This window comes from Perna viridis, chromosome 1, assembly GCF_037379345.1.
Source record: "Perna viridis isolate PV_CMFRI_1.1 ecotype Kerala chromosome 1, ASM3737934v1, whole genome shotgun sequence".
In the NCBI taxonomy this organism is placed as follows: Eukaryota; Metazoa; Mollusca; class Bivalvia; order Mytilida; family Mytilidae; genus Perna; species Perna viridis.
The window spans coordinates 10,965,929-10,981,998 of record NC_142445.1 but is presented as its reverse complement, the minus strand read 5'-3'; the positions used below and the strand labels follow the sequence as shown (position 1 = coordinate 10,981,998).

The 16,070-nt window shown below is 32.2% G+C and overlaps 2 protein-coding genes across 3 annotated transcripts; both read right to left on the bottom strand.

Annotated features, from left to right (window-relative positions):
* Positions 1-615: 615 nt before the first annotated feature.
* LOC148627226 (matrilin-1-like) lies at positions 616-7,062 on the bottom strand. Of its 2 annotated transcripts, XM_088569967.1 has the most exons (7): positions 5,364-7,055; positions 4,108-4,131; positions 3,802-3,816; positions 3,088-3,189; positions 1,596-1,697; positions 874-969; positions 616-663 (listed from the first exon to the last, which is right to left on the bottom strand). In XM_088569967.1, the coding sequence occupies exons 1-7, from the start codon at positions 5,764-5,766 to the stop codon at positions 647-649; spliced, it is 759 nt and encodes a 252-aa protein (XP_088426093.1). In that variant the 5' UTR covers positions 5,767-7,055; the 3' UTR covers positions 616-646. The 2 variants fall into 2 exon arrangements, with proteins under 2 accessions (XP_088426093.1, XP_088426101.1); XM_088569975.1 differs by lacking the exon at positions 3,802-3,816 and having other exon boundaries at positions 5,364-7,062.
* Positions 7,063-7,965: 903 nt separating this feature from the next.
* On the bottom strand, positions 7,966-15,187 carry LOC148627225 (uncharacterized). Its single transcript, XM_088564821.1, has 9 exons — positions 15,090-15,187; positions 14,782-14,826; positions 14,130-14,212; positions 12,065-12,136; positions 11,620-11,782; positions 10,226-10,320; positions 9,556-9,636; positions 8,479-8,612; positions 7,966-7,978 (listed from the first exon to the last, which is right to left on the bottom strand). The coding sequence occupies exons 1-9, from the start codon at positions 15,103-15,105 to the stop codon at positions 7,966-7,968; spliced, it is 702 nt and encodes a 233-aa protein (XP_088420947.1). The 5' UTR covers positions 15,106-15,187.
* Between the last annotated feature and the right edge of the window lie 883 nt (positions 15,188-16,070).

Below are 16,070 nucleotides of genomic sequence, written 5' to 3'. Positions count from 1 at the left end.
TCCTTCCTTCCTTCCTTCCTTCCTTCCTTCTATAACGCTAAAGGGTTCCCATGTCTTAATTTTACTCCTCTTACGCCACTAAATGGAATTTAATTAAACTATCATAGAATCTTTTAGTTGCGAAAATTTGATATTTTGCATTGCAGATGCAGTTATTCAAACAAAAAACACAATTATTTCAAGTCTGATAAGAATGAGCTAAATCATATGTTGATGTAATATTCATTTATGTCTGTTAACTTGTTAAGAGTAGCAATGCCTGCTTTATACTCTTCAATAAAATAATCACAATAGTTGGTAATGTAGATTACATTATTGATAAATTAGCTGTCGTGGAGCAGTGATCATATTGGTTTCAACATTAATATTGTATAATGTGGCATCAATTGATGTTAAAACCCACAATATTTTGCTTTCTTGCCGAAAACCCACAATATTTTGCTTTCTCGCCGATGCAAACACATTCAAGACAAAACAAATGTATGTCTAAATTTGCTTCTTTTGGGCAATACCAGTCTGTGTCCACACTTGTAATATATAAATTGACCTTAAGCTGACCGAGTCGAACCCACTGCAATTACCACATCTCATGACCGGCGGAAGAAAACTACAAGATTTCCTTTTCATCTTTATTAGTTTTTTTTATCTATTTCTTCCCTGTCCCTAAAATATATAAAAAATCAAGTTAAAATGCGGGTGTTTTGTAAACGACTTGTGTAATGAGTTAAGTTACAGTTGCTTAAAAAAATATGAATTTCATTCTTTGATCAAGAAATTTTTTCAACGATTACTTGGTCACCAAGTTCAATGATTTGATTAAAATGATAATCTGAAAACATCATTTCCTTCAATATTTCTTTCAAAAATACTCACCACACGACCCACAGGTAAGAGGACACTTGGATTTTAAAGTTGGGTCAGAACATACTGCAGGGTTACAATTAAACAGAGTTGAGTCTTTACATGAAGCTACAACACAAGACCAAAACAAATTAAAACTATCATTTTTTACTGATATTTGTATACCCTGAAAATGGTGTTAATGAATTCATGTACCTCACAGGGTTGTCGCCTGATCCAAACAGAAAAAAAGACTCATTCCGTGTCGAATTTTTGTATTCCAGCCTACACGCTTCGTTAGATATTGTGATCAGTATATCGATTTTCAAGATAGGGCTCAGCAGTTTACGTAAAACAAGGATTTGATGTCCATAGATAATGGTCGTCGAGCCAAAAGTGGTAAGGTCGTCACTTCGACTTCACTGACCGATATGGCGTTCCAACATAGCAAACGATAGCCATCTATCATAGCTATTTTTCTTCTTTCACCGATTTTGATAGCAGAGACTAGTTTTAGTGGTTTTCGCACTTTTCATTTCTCTTTGAGTATTTTTTTAATATATGTTGCTGTTTAATTAGTCTTCCTCTACTGTGGCATTGTTTCCCTAGTTTGTACCTCCGATATAACACAGTTTAAAAAATTCCGTTACCTATTCATATGCTGACAACTTTGGTTCCTGCATAAAAATTACTTTGGTTACGCAATATAAGGAATATTTATTTAATGTACAATGAATCCTTTGTCGTATACTTACCTGTAGTACATTTTCCACAAGTCATAGGACATTTTGATGATAATACCGGGTCTCCACAAACAGCAGAATTACAGTTGAACAGTGTAGTATCTGAGCATGACGCTATATAAATGAATATAAAAAGAATATGTACTTTAGTCTGATTCCATATTAAAAAAAACAATGATTGATGATTTTGTAAATTATGTGGGAGGGAAGGTTAAACATTTACTTATTGTATTCCTTCAATTTTTAATGTTTTGGTTTTAATCATTTACTATACTTAACCACCAGAGTCAACTTGATAGAAATGCAGGTATGCAACCTCTCTTTTAATAATCAATTTAGTTCATATTAGTCTGTTGTCAGTATAATGAAGTAAGACGTTCATCTTTCGATTTCCTAGCAACGCTGCGTATTATTCTACGTAATAATTACCCATAATCAAAATTGAATTATTATAAAAAAAAAATTAAAAAAAACATGTTCAATTAGTACCTCAATCGATATATAATTCAAACACTGCCAAAGGTATGGATACAAGGCATAAAATATCCTTTGAACAAACGGTAAAATCTTATGTCACTATAGTCCTTTCCGTATACAGAGTAGTGCATTTACCTCCCACTTAAAGCAACCAAATAAAGAACGATAACTCTTGGAGAGTATCAACTAAATATATAATCTGTATAAGTTCATCTTAAAAGTGCAAAAACAGAATGCTTAACTAAGGCTGTATCATCTGTCTGATACTTATAAAGACTGTTACTTCAACATTTGTCCTAAAAATATGTCAATAAATTGATATCTTGATGCTTTGATAAGTTTTTATTTTTAATATCCTCATCAATTTATAATACTACAAGCAGCAAACATTATCACTTATCATTCGAATATTTAAGATCATTGATTGAATATTAAAAACATAACAGTAAGTAAATGCACACATTATATGTAGATTGCGTTCCTGAAATATCCAAAATCAAATTCGATTTTCAATTTTCAATAAAACATAAAGCGCTGAATCAAGATTTAAACGTAGCAACAATTTATTGGATATTGTTTATTTTTTGTCTTTCTTTACATTGATTCGTCATTAACTATTGACTTTTGAGATTTGAATATCGATATAACCGCATAATCATATAATCGATTTGCCTTACTTGCAGATATTTTAGTTTATGTTATCTTTACTTCTTACATTTTATGCATTCATATTTCAGTTTCTTTTCATATTAAATAGAATCGATTCCTTGAGTCATTTTGAAAATATTCGGAGTTTTACGTTATATTCAGAAAAGATCGTGCCAGTAACAAACGAGTAATTGAACTGTGAAATGAAAGGTTACATGACATTCAAATTACTAAAAGTGGCTTCTAAGGTAGTCCAATTCAACATTCTTTTCGGCGAAATGTTTGTCAATGATATGCAATAGCCCATTATTACATAATCTAATTTGATTTAAATAGACTGAAACTGTATTATATACAAATAAACATGAAAGGTTTTTACCTGCACTACATGATCCACACGTCAAGGGACAATATTTCGCCACATCCGGTGTACTACATACGCTTGGATTACAATTAAATAAATGTTGATCTGCGCACGAAGCTGTAACACATTTTTTTTTTAATTTCAGAAATGACATTATATAACAAAAGTGAAGTTTTGCTTTATAGATGAATTATATCTTTAAGTCTGAATTACACACATTTGATTTCTTAAAATTCCATTTTCTTCAATGGCGTGGCCAGGTGCTAATCGAAGTGGATGGTTATTTATTTCGAGGTCAATAATTGTTTGAAGAAAAGAATTCTGTCACTGGATTGGTTCATTTCAACACCAGGACGAGCACGCACAATTCTCAGACAAAAGTAAATAGTTCTTGTTTTTATTAGTAGATATATCATATTTCTGTACACGACATTGCTATACAATTCGTCGAGAAAATTTGTTTCCATAATTTCGTTTCATCGATTATTGATACACTGAACCAGGCGCAGATCCAAGGACTGGCGTGCCGGGCGTACCCCCCCCCCTAAATCGGTAAAAAAAATTCACAAGTTTCACCCCATAATATGTTTTGCCTTGCTTTGCATGGCATTTAATTCAATTAACGCTCCCCCCCCCCCGAACTAAAATCCTGGATCCTCTTCTGTGAACTATACTTCAACTATGCAAAAAAAGAAAATAGATGATGTTTGTATGTATGAATATACTTACAAGTTCCTGAGGTAACTGCAGAAACAAGCTATATCATACTTGAACATCTTTCATAGATTTAATACCCCTCGATTATTATCAAGAAAAAGACTATTTTTTGAATATTCAAAATGTGTCTTTGAAATAAGTTTTCAAGAAAACAAAAAAAAATATATCAATGTTTAATTAATTAGTTTTAGTTGTTGTCATTGTCAAAGGAAAAATATGTTGAACGATAAATTAAAGCATCGTTCAATGGGAAAACGGTGGACATTCCTAAGAAATATTTTGATTCAGTCATTGTCAATATTTGTACATTTAAATTACCTCCAATTTGATTCTGGTATGCAGCTGCAAAAAAATGAAGCATTGCAAAATTAGTGGTACGATAGCAGGCTATCGAAGTTTAGAATTTAATATATCAATGCAAAAATTATATGCCTTCAGAAAGCTTATTTTAAGCTCTATCGAAATATTGTTGTCGTGCACATCCATTGTGGTCAGATCACAGAAAGAATACTGTAGGTACAAAATTTACAGTATGATATGATCAGTTGCGGTGTATGTTTCATATTGTTATTATTGTAAATGGTCATAAATTGTACAATAAACAAGACAAACAATTGCTTGATATGTCATAGAAATTGAGGGGGTGTTGTCAGCCTTTAAAAGCATTTAAAATCGTTTTGAACATTTTGTATATAATGCTTATATATGAACTTCTACAGTTTAAATCTGCTAATGATAATATACAGGTAATTTAATTCTAAAAGAAGCACAAACGAATTCTAGTGCTCCTTTAAGGTGAACTTGTACAGTTAACAGAGGGACACATCATGATATTATATTTGTTCCGAATTGAAAAATATTATCTTAATACAGAGGAAAACAAAAAAGGTGTTTAAGAGAGTAATAAAGGGAACCAAGGTTATAGCGGTATCTAAATCTATCTTTATAATGACATTGCGGGATAAAACCTTTATCAAATTTATTACATGAAGAGTGTATCGATGAGCAAGTAAATAACACGATTTCAAGTTTCCAGGAAAAAAGTAATTTATCAGCTTATTCAAATAACAAAATGTTTATGACACGATCACATATCATGTTTATTACAACTAGTAGGGACAAATGCATTGTTCTGATGGTATATCAAACTAAATTGTACCTTCTAAATAATCTTTTTAAAATCGATACAACAATATAGTTTTCACTCTTTCACTTTAAATTTTCACTATGTGAACACGAATATACATGCACATACATACATACACACACAGACAACAAAGATTTTATTTATGAATAAAAACAATGTTAACAAAAAATAATTACATACATGACCTACGACCTACTGCATCTATTTTGGGTGGATTGTATTAACAAGCATTATCTCCTCACCATAATCTTACATTGATGAACATATCTAATAAACAAACTGGCACTTTTTTAATTTAATTTTTTATGCATTCAGGTGCATATAGCTATGTATTTTCTTCATATACATATACAGCTCGAAAAACTCTTGACGGTTGAAAAACATTTTCAGTTTTTTGACAAACTTAAACATATTTTATATTACTTACGACAGCGAATTTGTTTTAAAGGCAGTCGTAATTCCAGATGGTTTCGAACAGTCATTACATGGTTTGTGCTACTAGAAGCTATATAGGTCAACTCCACAAGGTTAACACTGCCAACTCCTACAGCAAATGTATTGATGTGAGCAGTATGGAGATGGCGTGCAGCCATTTGTGTTAATGCAGGCTTATTCGAGTGACCATCTGATATCACAATAAGAAAGTTAGGTGCTGAGCTACGGTCTCCTTTCGATAGAGTAAAGCCATTTTTAATAACATACTCTAACGCTATATCTGTCCTTGTTCCTCCAGATGTGTATGGGACTGACATGATAGCCTTCGTGAGAGTATTTATATCATGGTAAGCATTCATAGCAAAATGGTCATAAACCGTAGTAGTAAATGTCATGACGCCAATCTGTACATTTGTCGGACTTATCACATAATGTTTAGCGAATTCAGCAATAAATTGCAGTTCTAGTTGAAAATTACTTGCTTGAATACTTCCACTTGCATCCAGTAGAAACAGTATATCAGCAGGATCGGAAACACATTCTGTATTAACCAATAGATATAAAAATATAATTTATTCTTTTGTCTTGATACTCTTTCAATTTGTCTGTTAACAAAACTTGACTTTGTTTTTCTTTATTTTCTATTTATATATTCTAATGTTATATTGTTTCTATATTATCCTGTATCACATCAAATTTAGACAACGTAATTTATGCATGACCCTTAATCAAAAGGTAATATGCATTCTTGTAAAACATCTATAGACAGCATAATTTTGACTATACTTGGTTAAGCTAATGCATTAATTAAGTATTAGTAGACATATTTACATATCTAACTACAGACAGACGATTTATGATAACCAAATTGTTTTTAAATATGTTCAAACTAAACGTAAATGTATAAATATTATCATAACAAAACATTTAAGATGATAGTAACTAATGAAACAAATTTTCTACAGTAAGCTAAATAAATTAAAATACAACCTCCAGTACTGCATATGCAGAAATGTGATGTCTGAAGTGAAGTTGTTATATTAGTGAGAGACAGGAACATACAAACAACAACAAATAAGCGGATCCTTCCCTAAGCAGTGTATTTTATACAAGTCATACTTACTATGCGCATCTAAAAAGAAAATATTTTCATCCCTAAATATGAACAATTCGCACATTTGCGCAATGACATGTTTCTTCTAGAGTTCCAACCAAATCAAGCATTTCATTAAATTTTCTACATTGATGAGGGTAACACCAAAATCACCGAAACACTATTCCTATTCATAATCAAGTCAAGTCCAAAATAAATCTGGCAAAATAGATCTTACAACACCCAAATATACAAGATAATCATTCTCCCAAAAGATTAATTGCTACTTGCATTGTTATAATAAAAACTGTAAAATAGAACCTAATTTTCCTCATTACAATTTACCAATGCAGCCCAAATTCATGTCAATACATATATCTACAGCTATATTTTTCAATTAATACTCAGTGAAAATGCCTTAAGAATATGTGTACTTTCTCAAAAATATAAACAAATAAGGACAAAACAAATCATTTACCAAAGTACCAGAGCAATAATAGAATAAGCATAATATAAATCATGAAATGATACAGTGATACCTTTATAGCGCACCTTGATCTTATTACTTTAGTAACAAAGGCGTATTTCCGGTCTATTCATGATTTAAACCTTATATCTCTATAAACATATATAAAAAAGTTAACATTTGTTATCGGACCGAATTGATTTGTTTTTTTTTTTCGAAAAAAAAACCTTCTTCTCAAATTAAGTGCCAGCTTCCTTAGATCACTTTCGTAATAAATATATACATTTTATGTATTTCAGTAATAAACATATAATTATCAACGTTTTATTTATACTTACTTTAATTAGTTATTGCTAAAAAATTACATAAAAAATAATGTACTTTCCTTTGACATAAAACTTATCGGTACGGTTTTCCTTTTTAGTACTTCTTACATACAATACTTTTGATACTTTATTTTGTAATGTATTTCGTTCTAATGCTACTGATGAGAGGTTACTATTTGGAACATGAGCATGCCACATCTATATGACTGGTATTTTAGATTTTACTATTGCTTTTTATGGTTTATATTACATGATAATTACTTCTATAATACACAATGATGGTACATCGATGTCACGGAAATATAAAATAGCCAACGTTTGTTTAAGCGTTGTGTAATCAAGAACTGTAAATGAAAAGCATCCTTAACGATTTATTTCTGATTTTAAATGATAAGGTAAAATGATCGTATTCTTATAAATTTATTGTGTTCGTGATAATTAGAAAAAAAAACTTGTATGTAAACCAGATACATAAAACATTCTTATTGGAAGTTACGAATTGTTACGGAAAAGAACGCATTAAAGGAGATATTATATAATTAGTTATAAGGTAACAGAAGCTTTCTTTCTATTTGGTTCTATGTTGTTTTGTTTTATATGTCGTTAAAGTTGTTGGGATTATTAGATACTGAGACGTTCGTACAGGTGTACCACTTCTTTTAGGAGAGCATTTATTATACTTTCACCACACAGGATTTACCTACCATTGTTAGGTAAGCCACCTAAAGGAACAGAAAAAATAATAAAAACTTAGTTTGCATTCCTTGTGCATGGTAGAACCTCTTGGTGGCACATTTGGATTCCTATTTCGATAGTTTTGGTTTGAGTACTTCTTGTATACAATGAACTTTCCTATGTGTTTGGTTCTAATGCTACTGATGAAAGGTTACTATTTGAAACACGTGTACAGCATATCGAAATTTGTAATATCAATATGAATGGTATTTCTGTTTTTTTTAGTACAATTTGTTATAATGTGGCAAATAAAATAGTAGTACAATATGTTATTTACAGGCAGAAGCTGTATTTGAACCGACAAAAACATGGTTCCCAGGTATATGTTTCATGTCTCCATTGCAATACTCTTTTAGGTTGTCAGCAGGTCTCATCATGAAAATGTGAGAAATATTTTACAAATAAAATTCTACTACAAAACAAGTTAAAGAATGCTGCAACTGAATCCAAAAAAAAAATATTTGCCTCATTTTTTCTGTCAATATACTTTTTTTTATTGTGATATTGCACTATTGTGTATAAGTTCTTGGTGTCGTACATACCTGTTGTTTTACAATTGGAGTTACAAATGTCTGAATTGCAACAGCCAAGGTTACAATTCCCTTTTGGGAGTACGGCACACTATTATGTTAAATACAATGATTTAAGGTTGAAATTGGGTAGGTAGATTATATCTACATCTATCAATCTATCTATCTATCTATGGCAACATCGCCTGCACAAAGTCCAGCGTGGCCGAGTGGTCTAGGGCGCTGGACTTTGTGCAGGCGGCGTTGCCATAGATGTCACAGCGGTACGAGTTCGAGTTCCGCGGACGAAACGATCAAAAATTTGCATCGCAAATTTGACAGTTCTAACATCGTTGGGAAATTTTTCAGACCTTTCTATACGTTTATATATCTTCCCTGTATCAATTTGATTCGATGGAGTAGTGTAGCGAATAGAGATGTTCTACATTAAATACACCCAGTATTAAAAAAGTGAATTCATTTCGAAATTAAGGTACCTGTGTCATGAGGTATGCTTCAAGGTGAACATATCATATTTGTCCATAAACAAGAAAGAGTATAGCACACATAACAAAGAACATGAAATAACCAGATAACAAGTAAAATAAATTAAAAGTAAATGAGCAAAAAAAGACTGGGAGCATGCGTCAGGTGCACCGGTAGGATAAGCATCCTGCTTTTCTAGAAACATCTGCCGAGTTCATAAAATTTCACGTCCGGGTAAGAAAAGAGAGGAAAGAAAAGCTATGACAGGGTGAACAAATTGTATCTCATGGTGCAGATAGACACACTATAACGACCCACAACCATAAAACGTCTGCAGTGATGACTTGTAGCAAGATAACTCTGTTCCAGAAGCCTAATTGTAAGAAGGCTTGCACAATTAAAAAATCCACGAATTTACAATAAGTTCTGGCATAACGAATGAGTTGTGATATGAAAACTTTATATACAGATGCTGAAGGGATATTGCCGTAGATGAAAGGACAGTTGACAATACAGAATTAGAAGTCATTACGGAGTCACGCGACAAGACAACATACCGCATTACTAACCTGCGCCTTTTCCATACAAGTAACCTCCCACTCATTGCCATGGTTCAAATTACTATTTGGCTTGTTTACATAGGAACATAACTACAAGGAAAATACCATTTCATATACATCTATGTCTTATTATTTAGTATTGCTAAGATTTTATATCCATTTTGATTATATACAAACATTTTATATTCATATCAAAATCAAAATACCTTATAATAAAATAATTGTCATACCATTTCCTCCAGTAACATACAATAATATTTGACCAAAATAAATTTATGCATACAATATTAATCGGAATAGTGTATTTCATTTACTTTCATTACTTTTTTATGTATTATTTTGGTTATTTTATGTTCTTTGTTGTGTGTGTCTGTTTTTCATGTCTGGTCTTTGTCCCTGGGTTACATTGATTCTCGCTATCATCCTGGTTCCCTAAATTACTCTTTCATTACAAACATTTATTGAATTCATACTCAATGGGGAAACTTTTGAATTATAATAATTCTGCTCCGGTTTACTCCTACAATCATGCATACTGGTATACAAAGTAAACTCATCCAACATGATCAGTTTTATGTAGATGTGCTTCCTTTGAAAAAAAAATTCATGAAACAATAAGAGTTAAGAGTAAAAAATATTTGCATAATTTTCTTCATTTAAATATTTGGCTAAAATATACCTGATTTTGTGTGCACGAAATAATTTTGTTACATTTTGCCGGGTCTGCCAGTTTGTGACAATGATAACATAATAGAGTTCCAGTGTGTTGCAGCGCTGAAAAAAACTAATAAATATAATTACTCCCATAGAGTTGTACCGTTAATCTAAAGATTCCTTTTTTCTGCGGTCTCAAATTTAATCGACAGACGATGCAGATTAATGTATCAATTACGCATTTATCTTTTGATGACTTCTCAACAGATTTTTACGAACTGTCCCTTCGTAATTAATACGAGTTTTACTTTTGACATTTGAACAACTGGAGGTGTGATTTAAAGTCGTCTGACATGAAGTAACTAATGTTATTTGTGCGCTAGTGTAAATACGCAAGAATGACTATTTCGATCATAGCTATCAGCTAGTGTTCATGTAACCACGTGGTTAAGCATACAGACAGTCGAAATATCGCGTCGTGTTAAAAAACGAGCAAAAAAGCTTCAAATGGACATTAAAAAACTACCACTACATTTGTTTTAATTTTAAAAGTTTCACATTTTTTATCGAAGTTTCTGGCTGATTTACATGTTATGCGATTCTTAACCATATGTGGGACTGATTTAATAAGGAAAGACTTTATATTGGCAGGTGCGATGAACTTTCATATGGTAATAAAAGAGTAATCAAGGGAACCAAGGTTATAGCGGTAATCAAAAGAATGCAATCCAGGGACAAAGACCGGACATGGAAAACAGACATACACAACAAAGAACATAAAGTAATTAAAATCATACATACATAGTAACAAAAGCAAATGAGCAACTCGGACTCCACTAAAAATTGGGAGCATGGACCAAAGTGTCCTCTGCTTTTCTAGAAACACCCGCCAAGTTGCTCATAAAAAGTCAAGTCCGGTACAGACAAACGAGGAAAGGAAAACTATGACCCGTTGAATAAATCAGCTTTCATGGTGCAGATGGATACACCATAACGATCCACAAGTTCATGATGACGACCATAAAACTTCTGTAGTGATGGCTTCAATTTTGGAGCAACATAACCCTGTTCCAGAAGCCTATTTGTTAGAGTTCTACAAAAAGTCTGCGTAGTTTCGTCAAGCTCTGGCATAACGTATGAGTTGTGATATGAACATTCCATACGCACGGGCTGAAGGGATGTTGCCACAGATAAAAGGAGAGTTGACAATTCTGAATGAAAAGTCATCACGTTTGTCGTAAAGTTTGGTCAATAGTTTTCCTTTACCATCGATTTCTAAGTGTAGGTCAAGATATGAGGCTGACCTTTCAGTGTCTGTAGTATCCTTTATCTAAAGTTCTTCGGGGTAGATGCGATGTAATGTATTTAAATGTACCAACATTTTTTTCTGAAAAGGGAAGTAATTTCTAGTTGACCTACTTGAAGAACCGCATTGGGGATCTTTGTTGCAGAGGTCGCTGGCACAGCAATGTTCACAAATTTTGGTCATCCCAGACGATTGTGCGTCTTCGAACGTCACATTAATTGCATTAATTGAATGAGAGACATCTCGCTTACCAAAGCCGGGCAAGTTCGCACAAATCTGACAAGAATTTGATCGCATTAAAAAAATCAACAGATTGAACTCAGTGACGATACCCAAAGTCCTTTTATCGAAATCATTTAATTACCTTTAAACTATGTCTTTATTTTTCTATTCGCAAAAGTTCAATGATGCTAAACATTTGATTTCGGAACCTGCGTAAATACGTGTTTATATTTTTGAATATCTGGAAGAACGTAATAAAGTGGCGATGAATTCAGCTTAAATTTTTCTTTAAATTAGTAGATAATCGAAGAACTGTTTCATATACATCATCATTACCGTGTTGTCCTTGCATCCAACGTCATAGAACAAATGTCCGTCTGGCGCAGCATACTTTGTAACACTGCATTGCTGAAATTAAAAAAAAGCAATTTAAAAGTTCTGATACTCTTGCCGACGGATACATATAAGAGCATTATTACCAAATATATCAACAGCTGCGCTTAAGGTCTTAGAATTTGAAATTTAAAGTACCATAACCCATACCAGAAACCCATTTGATAGAAAACACTGTTTGTCAGTAATGATTGAATCGGAATTTTGTCGGCTAAAAATATGATTATGAAAATTAATTTCATCACACTGTACTAGCGCCAAATTTTCACTGATTAGAAAAAAAACTGGCATTTGTATAATTTATCTATTTGTAGAGAATTTACAAAGTTTGCCAGGATCCTTTTTAATGTCTTATGTAATAATTTAAATCTACACAGTTCAAGATCAAAAACGAATGTTTGAGACAATTGCACTTAACAAGATATTTTCCCTCCAATTCTCTAAAAATCATATCTGATCCAGCAAATTATGAATTTTAAATATGCTTACAGAACAAACCCTATAACAAAACAATCTGCACTACGAAGCAAGAAAATGAAACTGATCCTTTTCTGCGAGCTTTGAAACGTAAAAGGTGTCATGTCATGCTTATGGCATCAAAAAGCCAGTTAAGGATACCAGATATGAATGAGTTAAGTCAGTATTAATGTTTGTCATTAAAATACATGTAGTTCGAATTAACAAAGCATAATTTCAAATAATGAGGTAAACTAAAGTTAACTTATAAGTAGAAAAGTACAATGACCGAATCTTAACTTTGCTCTCAATATTGTGGAAAATCAACGACTGAAGTAATGCAGTACAAAAGAAAGCGGCGTATAAAAACAAACCAAACTGAGGTTTTCAACCAGGGCATCCGCAACAATCTGACGATATCTAGATAATAGAAGGCTGGGAAACAAAAGCTTGCAGGGCATGCTTGATGCAAATACGAACACTACGAAAAACTCTTAAAATCATGTAGAATTTGAAAATGCAATTGTATAAGCTAAACATAATGTGGTAAATATCAATGTATAACAGGTTACAATAAACTACTGTATATCTTAGTAACGTCTAAAAGAAAACAGAGGAACTGGTAATAGGTAAAAATAAAGTCCGGCATATACAAAAATTACTCGTAAAATCAAGTCAAAGAGATATTTGAACAAGTACTGCTAAAAGTCATGAAATTTCTTGATAATAGAATTTTTTTTCGAAATATAACTTTACCTTAGTTCACTCACTATTCACAAAGGGTTAAAATACAAAAATGATCATAGGAGTATGAAAAAACCAACGTACTACTTTGGCATTACATTCTGATAATTCTTAAAACAGATCATCCATCATCCATCAAAATTGAATTAAACGCAGCTTTTTATAGCCAAAAAGCAGAAATATGGTGTTTCAGACAATAATAGGAAATTGATGTCAGATGCTTGATCGATATCTGTTAGTAGATACTGATAGGTAATGATAAACACTGTGTATTGCAGAGACCATTTCACTTGAAATACCTGTACCAAGTCAGGAACGTAGTGATGTCTTATTTTTTTTTATTTTACGAGTCCATTTGCTAATTATCTTCATTTCTAAAATTAGATTATGAGTTCGTTAATTTTATTCTGAGCTTTATTTGATATTGACGACTTCTTAAGAATATTTATACTAAATTGAGATGAGTGATTGTCTTACACAGACTCAATTATAAATAGAAAGATGAATATTTATTGTGGAATAACATCAAATATTCAAATATTAAAAAATATGTAGGATATAGCATTTAAATTTTAAATGATACTACAAAATTTCATTTATTATGATATTTTTTTTTCCCAAATACTATCGACAAGGATGTTGGGGTATGGAAAACTGAAAATAGTAGAGATTCTGCTCAGTAGAAAAGAGCTGATCAAATGGAATAATATCTTTTCGAATGCATGGTTGAACCAAGTGATTGTAAGTGACCCGGAAGTTAGCAAAACCTATTCCTTGATTGATTTCAAAATTTAAAAAAATGCCCTACCTCGTGATCCCCACAATGGACAACGTCACTACAAGCTAATGGATCGTCAACTCCTTTACATTCCAGACACACAGGTCCCATTCCTTAAAAAAATTCTACTATGGCGTTTTAATAATACAATGAAGGGAACCGCTAGTGCTCTCTGTCATGATGCGTTTTCCAGCAAAAAAAATCTTAAAATCTATTTCACTTGCGAATGAGCATTGGAACGATTTTTTGGAGGAAAAATGCATTCCTTAAATGCTGAATTTATCTTACGTATTTTTTTTTTTTTTTTTTTTTTTTTTTTTTTGATACCCTTATCGCCTTTGAAACACTTCGAATAAATTTATATTTATCATTCTGACATACTCTAGCAATGTCTCGTTCTAACTATAAGACTATCTGATTTATTGCAAATGGGAACATTTTCGTGTTTATAGTGATTAAGTTAAAATGTTATGGTCTTTTCTACTTGAAATTGTAACTATAAATTGTATAGAATGCAAGTGCAAGTTTCGTTTGAAATGTAGTACTTCCTGTGATCATCATGAATGAACCAATTCAATAAACATGAATATCTATGTCATAGTTCATATTTCATGACTGCCCCAATCAAAGCTTGTTTCGCTTCTGAAAAGTTTATTGTAGCATACTTTTTTAAACGGATTACCTTTCACTAGGCCAAATGGCAAAACACAAGTGACTGTGATAAACCCTGGAAACAGAAATAGAATATTTATATAAATTAAAGACGACGGTCGTCCTCACGTTTAGGCCACTACATAAGATAATGGAACAAATTACGAAACTCTTGCTTTATTTTATCATCGCGTACTCTCGTTTTATTCAATAAATAACCAACGGGTGATCAGTATCAGGAGTCTTGCTATATACAACCATGAACGGAGGTCAGCAAGCTTCCATCAGTTATTCTTCAAAATAAAAACTGTTATCGGACACAATGTTACATAAACTTACAAAGTCGGGAAATCATTCCTAAACTATTCCCAGCCGTTTGAATGAGACAAATTCAAACAATTCTTATCAATAAATATTACCGTACAGTGATCGGGAAGGTCACCCGTTATTACTTTCACGTAATACAATCATTAAACCAATGAAATCTCGTCCTTGATAAACACTTTATCCTCAAACTTGTTTGCATCTATAAGTACCAATCAAATCTTCGGACAATACTGTCAGAATGCACAAGTTATTTCGTACACTATGTCACCGAAAGTTTAGCTTCCGATTTCATGTTCTGATCCAGTTACCAATAGATTGTTACCTGTCGATTTCTAGACGAAAGGTCAAATGTCTTCTATCTTCACCACCCCTACGTATGCTTACGTGTAATATGTAAATTTTTAGTACAAAAGGTTATTAAGTTTAAATTTGGCATGCTCCTAATTCCAGATTCTAGCACATCAATATTCCGAAAAGGATAAAAAAATAAAGCTCAATTATTTTATTGAAACAAATTGAAAATCGAATAAAAATCTGAGATGTCGAACGTTAAATTGTCTTATAAGTTTTAATGGGCGAGGCAACCCTATTTTACGCAGAAATTATTGATTTGTCATCAATGGCTCCTGGTCGTAGAAAACTCATAATTTTTTGGATCAGTGTATGCTGTTACCTGTAAAGGTTTCTTGTCAAGATTATATCTACTATCACCTTAAAGATTGGAGCAGTAATCAAAAGAATATATTCCAGGGAAGACTAGACAGGGGAAATAGACACACACAACAAAGAACGTGAAATAACAGAAATAACTGTAGAAATTAAATGAGCAACTCGGACACCATTAATAACTGGGGAGATGGACCAGGTGCACCGGTAGGGTAAGCGACCTCTGCAATCCAAGCCTGACTTAAGTGGTATGTAACCTTGTGGTTCAATTTCAAAAAAGATCAATACACTTTTTCTCATGTTTTTGTTTAGACAACAAAAATGGGT

What these genes read in the sequence shown, in the direction of transcription:
- LOC148627226 (XM_088569967.1), bottom strand. Translation starts at nt 5,766, where the DNA reads ATGACATTTACTACTACGGTTTATGACCATTTTGCTATGAATGCTTAC. An exon ending in TTTAAAACAAATTCGCTGTC is followed by an intron (nt 4,132 to 5,363) that starts GTAAGTAATATA and finishes ATTTTTTTGCAG; the next exon opens with CTGCATACCAGAATCAAATT. An exon ending in TTGTGGAAAATGTACTACAG is followed by an intron (nt 970 to 1,595) that starts GTAAGTATACGA and finishes CTTGTGTTGTAG; the next exon opens with CTTCATGTAAAGACTCAACT.
- LOC148627225 (XM_088564821.1), bottom strand. An exon ending in GCCATTTGGCCTAGTGAAAG is followed by an intron (nt 14,213 to 14,781) that starts GTAATCCGTTTA and finishes AATTTTTTTAAG; the next exon opens with GAATGGGACCTGTGTGTCTG. An exon ending in TCCCCAATGCGGTTCTTCAA is followed by an intron (nt 10,321 to 11,619) that starts GTAGGTCAACTA and finishes AGTTTTTTTCAG; the next exon opens with CGCTGCAACACACTGGAACT.